This window comes from Gekko japonicus, unplaced genomic scaffold, assembly GCF_001447785.1.
Source record: "Gekko japonicus isolate JY-2015 unplaced genomic scaffold, Gekko_japonicus_V1.1 scaffold881, whole genome shotgun sequence".
Classification (NCBI taxonomy): Eukaryota; Metazoa; Chordata; class Lepidosauria; order Squamata; family Gekkonidae; genus Gekko; species Gekko japonicus.
Window position 1 is genome coordinate 406,596 of NW_015168675.1, and position 8,127 is coordinate 414,722.

Sequence of the window (8,127 nt, forward strand, 5' to 3'; positions counted from 1 at the left end):
CCTGAGGCCCTAGCTCCTCCCCGGCCGCCCACCCACCCAGCCCCCGGCCGCGCAGAGCGGCGGCCGAGTCAGACAGCGAAGCGAGGGCGGCGGAGCGGGGCCCGTTCCCCCCCGGAGAAGTGGCCACAGTTACCGTGGCGCAGGGCTCGGCGGCACAGGGAAGGTGGACGCGGCAAGCCCCTTCCCGGCCGCCTTGGCTAGTGGGGGGGGGAGTGCTCCAAGGTGGGATTTAGGCGCGACGTCCAATGGACGCCGGGGAAGGTGCTGACGGACAGGGCATTCATCCACACACTGTAGGTGCGCATTTGCGTGCCTCTGCGTCTTACTCAATTATTATAAGGGAGAGATAGATCTGTTACACATTTACATTCTTTGTCATATTTTTCAAAGGAGCAATGGGGTTTTCCCTTGCTCCTACAGACTTTAGAGACTTTACCTCAACTATGCTGCAGCACACATCTAATCAGTTTTTAGAAGGGCGTTTATATGGTTCTCTTCTCCTGTTCCTTTCATTTGTGCCTGGCAGTGGAGAGATTGCGAAGGACTGTGCAGGAGAGCACAACTGCAATTTGCTGTCACCTACATCAAGCACAGAAGTTCATGTGGGAACCAGATCTGGGGAGGGAGGAGATGTGAGAAGAAAACTACATTTATTTATTTATTTAGGATGTTTATTTCTATCTGAAACTTCAGCTATCTAGTGGTTTCAGATAGATTCTCTATATCAAGTTTCAGGGCAAAGTTGCCTTCCTGCTGTCTTTTGCCCAAAGCTCCTAGATTAGAGCCTGTCCATAACCTTTTTTTCATCTAAGGCAACAGCGAAGAGATGGGGTCGCGAAGAGTCGGACTCGACTGTGCGACTGAACAACAACAACAACAGCCATGATTTATTTATTTATTTATTCATTCATTCATGCTTCCTTCCATAGACCTTTTTATCTCTTGTCATTATTCATGTCACAAGCAATAGTCAATGAAAGCCTGTGAAATCTGCAGAACTATATTAATCAACAATCCCAATAGCAATGAATCTGGGAGAAGAATTGCATGTTCCCAGGAACAGCGTATTGCTATTGGAGCATTGGAGAAGAAGAAGAGATTAGATTTATACCCCGCTCTTCACTACCTGAAGGAGTCTCAGAGCAGCCTACAATCCCTTTCCCTTCCCCTCCCCACAATAGACACCCTGTGAGGTAGGTGGGTCTGAGAGAGCTCTCTCAAGAACTGCCCTTGAGAGAACAGCTCTGAAAGAATTTGTGAGTGACCCAAAGTCACACCAGCAGCTGCATGTGGAGGAGTGGGGAATCAAACCCGGTTCACCCAGGTTAGAGTCCATGTTCCTAACCACTACACCAAACTGGCTCTGCAGTGGGAAAGGGAAAATGTGGTTTGTACAATGCCAATAAGGGAAGGGGGCAGGGGATGCATTTTTTTATTTATAAAATTGTTTATAACAGTACTGCGTTCCTTGATATCTCAACTGCACTAAGTTTTCTGTCTCTTCTTCCCCACCACCTCCAACAACAAGCCATGGAACCTCTTGTGGGAAAGCAGCCAGTCTGTAGTGTGACAGCCACAGGCATCTATCCATCCATCTGCATCACTGATGCCTGTGGGACAGGCAGTGCCCGTGGCATCAGCAAGCTGCACCTTTGGCGGCTTTTTTCCCTGGAGACTCTGAATAAGTACCTGGAGCGAGATCCAACTCCACAAGAGCTCACCTTCAGAGTGCCTACCAGACACAGGTAAAGTTTGTTGTTGTTCTATTTATTTTCACTCCTTCTTGCCTTCTCTATTCAGCTGCAGGAATACTCCTAATTTCTTCAGAATCTGAAAGCCAGTTTCATTTCTCCTGCACACAGAAGTCAAAATATAATGGCATATCTGGGGATTTGCAGTCCACCTTCAAGACCTTTTCTCACATCAATTAATTTTTTAAACCGTAGCACACAACGAATGCCCCCTGTTTACACCCCTGTCATGCTGGATTTCAACTTTGGTGCTGCTCCTGTCGGAAGTGAGCCCTCTACAATGGTGCTGATGCTGCAAAATAGTGGGGTGATGCCTGTGAACTGGTGAGTAATCATTCTCTAAGAGCTCCATGAACAACTCATATTGTTTAGAATTGAACAGGGTCTTGACCTTCTTTATGGCTCAATTAAATGAGGGAAGTCAGTGAATGGAATATGCTTGTGATGTTTTAGAATCCCTCAGGCATCTGGTTCTCACTAGAACCTGTGACAAAATACCAGAATGCTCCCTCATGGCTCACTGGAGGTAGAGAGGGAGGCTGCAGTGTTGAGGCTCAGCTGAGCTGTATGCGTGTGTGTATATAGAGACAAGGCCTGTTGTAATGGCTATGCTGTGGGTGCGCGTCAGAGATAAACATATGCCACAATTATTAGAAATCAAAAAAAACAAAGAGCAGCACAGGGGAAATATACCAAAGAACAATAAACTGTGCTCAAATAAAAAAAACAACTCAAATCTTAGACAAATTTATCAAATCTATCAAAATACAACATAGAGGACAGAGTCCAATGTAATTCAAATACCGTGGTGAAATTAGATATAGAAAGTCATGTTGTACATCCAAAAGATGTTTTAAGAAATCCAGGACCACGGCCGATTTCTTACCAACTCATACACCAAAACTAATAACATAGAACACAGTCTTTAAATAGTCCCAAAGGAGGGATTAAAAATTCACAGGAGTCTGGTGGATGAACTATATGTAGGTTTCTCCAATATTCTTCTTTATGTGTGAGCTAGCTTATACCAAGCCGTGTTTCGCCCAAGTCTTCTTCACAAAGATGGAACCCCAAGTTTTCTGCTCCAAAAGGAAAACTTTCACCAACACATTCTTTCCTTATGCAAAGTTGCTTTCAGCTCAAATCGAAGTCAAAAAGTTCTCAAATTCTTTGGTACAATTATTCGAAAGGCACAGAAAAGCACACAATGTACAGTTGAGGAAACAATTTAACTCCCTGAGAATCTTTGTTTTCATTTAAAGGTGTGTGTGTGGGGGGGGGGGGAGTTTCTAACCCACATGACTTTGAAGATTTATTTATTAAAATTATTCCCGTCCCATTCTTCTAAATAAAAGGTGGACAATAGATAAGCTTTGAGATGTAAGCAATGTCTACTTAAGTCTTAGAAGTCAGGAGGTGTCAGAAAAAAAAGATTACCAACTGTAATGATTTCATGTTTTGGTGTGTCTGTTTCTTTAAATGTTTAGTTTGACTGAAGTAATGTAAGGAGAGTGATAGAGGGAGATGAGTGTGATGTGATTGGCTGATGACTGAGAGTGTGGGAGGAGGGGTGTATCTGAGGTGATTCTGTGTTTTTGGAGAGAGGAGTGGGGAGAGTTTTAGAGTTTAGCCTGTATGGCAGAAGAAGCAGTCTGAGTCTATCCTGTGTGGCTAAGACAAATGGTTTAGCCTGTGTGGCTAAGGCTGTCAGAGTTGAGTTTTGGTGTTTTGAGAGACAGTGTGTGACGCCCAGCTTTATCAGTTATATTTATAAGTTCCTTTCTTCAACAACAGTTCAAAAATACCCAGAAACCTATTTTGTTCTTTGATAAATAAATCATTATTTGTTTAAACTTATCCCAGCAGTCAAAGTCTTATACATTGAATATGCATATTGTTTATATAGGTACAGAACCCATCTTTTGGCATCAGAATTTGGATGGCTTATATAAAGAAATTTGTCTTTAAAAAGCCAAGTTACACTCATGTATGGTCAGATTGGCAAAGCTTTGTGTGAGCATCAGTCAAGCAGCATAGCATTTGCTTGCTACTTTCCTTGATATCAGATCTTCGTAATCTTTGCCTTTTAATGATGAGTCTTGTTTGTTTCTCTCTTATCTTGGCTGATGGATGCTTCCTAGGGCCTTTCTGTTTCCTTCTGACCAGAAGATAGACATGGAATACTGGGCAGAAAGTGCTGAGTTTGATCCCAGTGAGCTACACCAGATGCGGATCCAGGATAACCGACTTTTTAGCATTTGTCCCAAGGCAGGAAATCTTCTTCCAGGGCAAGAGCAAACTGTACATCTATCCCTTAGGTATCCACAAACCTTGGTTCCTTTCTTCCTCAAATGGGAGCTGATCTCAAACCCATATGACAAGGTCAGCTCCTGTATTGATCAGGGTTCATTAACACAGCTCCCATGCACATGATATCTGATATGGAGGGGCAGTGTCGTATTAATGCAGAACCAGTTGCTTCCATGCAAACACACTGAGACATGTCGAGGGCTCTGCAAAACAAAAGATAGATCACGATGGATAGCTGTGTTAGTCTGTCTGTAGCAGTAGAAAAGAGCAGGAGTCCAGTAGCACTTTAAAGACTAACAAAATTTGTACAGGGGAGGAACTTTTGTGACTCAAGTGAGCAATGACTCACAAAAGTTCATATCCTGCCGCAAATGTTGTTAATCTTTAAATTGCTACTGGACTCTTGCTCTTTGCGCAATGACTCACAAAAGTTCATATACTGCCGCAAATTTTGTTAATCTTTAAATTGCTAATGGACTCTTGCTCTTTTCTACTAGCATAGAAGAAGAAAAATTACACTGATTCTGCTTTCCCTAAAGCCTGATTTTTGGATGTCCTGAGCTAATGCATAGGGCTCAGAGACCAATTCTAGGTGTTCTCTCTACTCTTTGTCCCCATCCAGAGAGGTGTTTGCCCTTCTGCCTGGAAAGATCTTTATATAGCTGTGCACCTCTTTATCAGGGAAATGAGTTGTCCCTAATTTACTAGATTTACTAGATTCAGGGGGTAGCCGTATTGATCTGAAGCAGCAGAACAAAATTTGAGTCCAATGATACCTTTAAGACCAACAAAGTTTTATTTAAGGTATGAGCTTTCATGTGCATGCATACTTCTTTGTATGCATGCACACAAAATCTTATACCTTGAATAAAACTTTGTTGGTCTTAAAGGTGCCACTGGACTCGAATCTTGTTCCCCTAATTTACTGTTTGAGACATGATTTTCTAGCTCAAACTTTGGAATGGTTTTCTCTGTGTGCAATTCTGATACTTGTGCTTGTTCTTGCCCTGCCAGACATAATTTCATTGGTACCGACCAGCTCCCAGTGTTGTTGAAGATCTCCCATGGTCGAGAAATTCTGGTATGATCCTGTTTCCATTGCCTATATGGCAATGGGTCATTATTTTCCTGGAAATGCTTTCACTCAGGTGGAGGCACAGATTTTTTTAAAAAATTCCTGCCCTTCATAATGTATTCAGGACCTAGAGTCCCTAATCCAGAAGCTTCCTTATGGTCTGCTTGTTACAGTGTGGCCCCAGTTGTGCAGTAATTTTGTCTTCCAGGAACTGTCCTCTTATTTCAACTCTTCTTAAAAACTCTGTCTTCTCCCAATAGAGATGCTGTGGTATTTTAGGGGAACAGATTAGCTCACTGGCTGTCTCTTCTGGGCAAAAATGGGAGCAAAAATCCTTGATTATTTGATATCAGTTCCCCTTTTTATCTCTAGTGTTTCCATTATCAGGCTGGGCTTGATTAGTGATCTCGGCTCGCCTTTCCTCCCTCTCCCCTCAGCATGTCAGGTTGAATCAGTTACCCTGGGATCTAATTGGCACTCCTCTTATGCTCCATTGAGCCTCCACTAGGTGCCCATCATTCTCCCAAGGTTACCAGTGAGAACAGTGTGTTCCCATCCGTCTTTTCTTCTCTTCTCTTCGGGGACTATTGTCAGCTGAAAATTCAGCTTGTTGAGCAAGCTGTGAAAACACTGGCTTAACTGTGCCTTTGTGCAAAGCCTGTGGATGGGCTCACTTGGCTCAGCCCACTTGGCACACATCTTGGTGGCTGCCTAGTCGGGAAGCAGATTTTGGAGCGCAGGCCTCCTGTCCAGGGAGGTAGCCAGAAACGCTCTGAACCAGAGGGCAAATCAGTGTGGGAATTAATGAGGAGATCCTCTGGGAGTGCTGCAGAACTCTTCCCAGGAGGTCATGTTCCCCACCCCTGAAGGCACCTTGTTTTGCATCACTGCCTTTCTTTCTGTATCTCCTCTCCGAGGCAAGCCTGAGATGCCTTGACTGCTTATGATGATACAGTCTTAACAGCCTGTCCTTTTCTCTCCCTTTTTTAAAAAATAATAATTCTGCAGCTAAATTTTATTGGTGTGACTTTGGATCTGGAGCGGCACTACATTCACTTCACTTCAACCAAACACGTGTTTACACCCATTGCTATTGGCACCTTTGACCCTCCTAAACAGGTGAGATATCCAAGGTAATAGTCTTGCCTTTTTCTAGCCCCCCCCCCGACTCATCCCCCACAATAGAATGTTAAAAAGCAGTGTAAAGAAAAGGGCCAGGTTTGGATACTTAGGAGGCAACCCAGGACAATGGATGACAGGAGAAACATCAGCCTGTGAGTGAGGGGCCACGGGGTACGAGGCATGCTTGCCTTGAAAGATCAGAGCAGGCGGGGCTTTTGCAGGGGAGAGGTGTCAGATATCAGGGGTGTGCTTAACCTTTCCCCATTTGCTGATTGTCTCCCTCCCCAGCATGGGACATTTTAAACTCCTTTTTTCCTCCCATCTATCTGGGAGGCTAGAAATACTGAAAATATGCCCAATTCAAGCAAGCAGTTGTGGGGAGGGCATTTGCATGGGACAATCAGTAGGGACAGGGAGGATAAAGCACCCTTCCTCTCTTCCACTCACTTTTCCATATAAATGATTCCACCCCTAGATTTGCAGTAACTTGGCAAACATTTATTTGGGAATCCCTATCTTGCTGAGGTAACATCCATTCTGTCTATAAGCTTAAACAGTATGCAGCTGTCAATTTTTGTGGAAAGTGTGGCAATTTGTGATTATCACACACTGTATAGTTTGTCTTGAGTATTCAGCCTATTTGAAATTCATTACAGGAGAGTCTGCCTTTTCTCCAGGGAATTGTATTTGTGCATGGTAGAGAGTGAGTAAAGGAATCAACTTGGTAATTCTGCTGGGGAATTTCCTCAAAACATTCCCTCCATCCATAGCTTTTAAGAAGATTTACACCTGATAGAGTTGTGCTGAATGGAAAACTGGATGCTCCATGTGAGCATCCTGGCAGGTAGTGCAGACTAGCTTTCTTGCAATAAACTTGTTTTTTTTTCTTGCAGGTCTATGAACTGTACAATGGAGGGGCTACAGAAGTAGTTTACGAGATCCAGGTGGATGCTCTGATGAAAGTTCAAGAAGAAAATCACCAGCATGCAGTGTTTCTCTGTTTAAATCCAAAAGGAGAGATTGGTCCAGGCTTGACTGCCCACACTGAGTGGATTTTCTCCCCACTGGAAGCCAAAATGTACTCTGTAAGGCTTTGTTCCTCAAGGAGATGTACTTTGCTTTAAGGAGTGGGCAGATTCTCTACAACATTCCCAATGCCATCCATTTATCCAATTAGGGCTTATGTTTCTTTATCTGCTCTTATCCCACCGATATGTTCATATCCATCTCATTGCCCCATAACTTCTGATGGTTTAACTTGTTCTGAGGCCTCCTTATTGGGTCTCTCCAGTTCCCCGAGCCCCTGTTCTTGGGACTGAGCTGCAGCACTGTATATTGCAGAGAATAGTAGTATAAGGGTACAAAGCTGAAGCCTTTTAACTGAGACTTTAAGCTATAATTCAGAGTGTGCTCAGGTTGTATTTCAACCTTTGCATGATATTCCTCCAAACTGATTTTCATCATTAACACCCCTTTGCATATTATAGGTGATGGTGGGCACAGAACCTGCTCTCTCATTAAAAAATAAACCTATCTAGATGTGTGCTCTTGCATAGGAGAAGGGGAGCACACAAGCTCTAGGGAATTATAATAACATTACACAAAGATTCACAAAATCAAAGTTTCACCTGGGTGAGTGCAGTGGGGTAGCTTTACCATTCTTTGCCATTTAAAAGAAAGGTGGATGAGAACCTTTGAGTAGGTGGTTGAACAGTGAGGATGCATATGGGTATGTTGTTGTTGTTGTTGTTGTTGTTGTTGTTGTTGTTATTATTATTATTATTATTATTATTATTATTATTATTATTATTATTATCTCACAGGACTCTAGTGGGTGAATAGACAATGTACCCACACAATCACATTTTA

General features: G+C 43.2%; 1 protein-coding gene across 1 annotated transcript in view; it reads left to right on the forward strand.

Moving 5' to 3' along the window:
- The window catches only part of CFAP65 (cilia and flagella associated protein 65), a 72,215-nt gene that overhangs the window by 39,855 nt on the left and 24,233 nt on the right, over positions 1-8,127 (forward strand). Inside the window, exons 15-21 of the mRNA XM_015415366.1 lie at positions 1,529-1,745; positions 1,947-2,075; positions 3,893-4,069; positions 5,076-5,142; positions 6,145-6,255; positions 7,152-7,344; positions 7,722-7,745. Of these exons, the coding sequence (XP_015270852.1) occupies positions 1,529-1,745; positions 1,947-2,075; positions 3,893-4,069; positions 5,076-5,142; positions 6,145-6,255; positions 7,152-7,344; positions 7,722-7,745 (918 nt within the window). The remainder of the gene's footprint in view (positions 1-1,528; positions 1,746-1,946; positions 2,076-3,892; positions 4,070-5,075; positions 5,143-6,144; positions 6,256-7,151; positions 7,345-7,721; positions 7,746-8,127) is intronic.